Below are 681 nucleotides of genomic sequence, written 5' to 3' on the forward strand. Positions count from 1 at the left end.
AGACCATGTGATACCCGCACGGAGCGAGGGAATAGTGATGGCTAAAATGAAGAATCGTCTGGGAGTAGGGAACGGTTTAGTAGAACCAAGCCCCCAGGCCCACCCTCCTGAAGGAATTTACGTGGCCAGGACCCTAGTTCAGGACTGTCAAGAAGTACCAGTGAGGGTCATGAATGTTACCCACAAGGACCAAAAGCTCGGGAGAGGATCTCCTCTGGCGCACTGTGAGCCAGTAACCCTCGTGGCTTTGCCCGAGATGGAGCAGCCCCCAGCACCAGGTCTAACACCGAAATTAGCGGACGTGACCACAGCGGCCAAGCCACACCTAAGCCCCGGAGAATTTCATGAGTTAGAGGATCTCGTGTCCGAATACGCGGATATCTTCGCACAAGACAACGAAGATTATGGAAGAACAAACAGAGTTTATCACCGCATAGACACGGGAGAAGCCCTGCCAATTCGACAGCCAGCGAGGAGAGTATCCCTGGCAAAACAAGCAGAAGTAAATGAAATGCTTGACAACATGCGAGGACAGGGTGTTATAGAAGAATCGGACAGCCCTTGGTTGTCCCCGGTCGTTTTGGTCAGGAAAAAGAATGGGGAGCTCCGTTTCTGTGTGGACTACAGAAAGCTGAACGACGTCACCAAGAAGGATTGCTTTCCACTACCCCGCATTGACGA

General features: G+C 52.1%; 1 protein-coding gene across 1 annotated transcript in view; it reads left to right on the plus strand.

Annotated features, from left to right (window-relative positions):
- The first annotated feature begins 37 nt into the window (after window positions 1-37).
- The window catches only part of LOC111861267, a 2,755-nt gene continuing 2,111 nt past the window's right edge, over window positions 38-681 (plus strand). Inside the window, exon 1 of the mRNA XM_023845698.1 lies at window positions 38-583. Coding sequence (XP_023701466.1) covers window positions 38-583 — 546 coding nt within the window. The remainder of the gene's footprint in view (window positions 584-681) is intronic.

This window comes from Cryptotermes secundus, unplaced genomic scaffold, assembly GCF_002891405.2.
Source record: "Cryptotermes secundus unplaced genomic scaffold, Csec_1.0 scaffold1468, whole genome shotgun sequence".
Lineage (NCBI taxonomy): Eukaryota > Metazoa > Arthropoda > Insecta > Blattodea > Kalotermitidae > Cryptotermes > Cryptotermes secundus.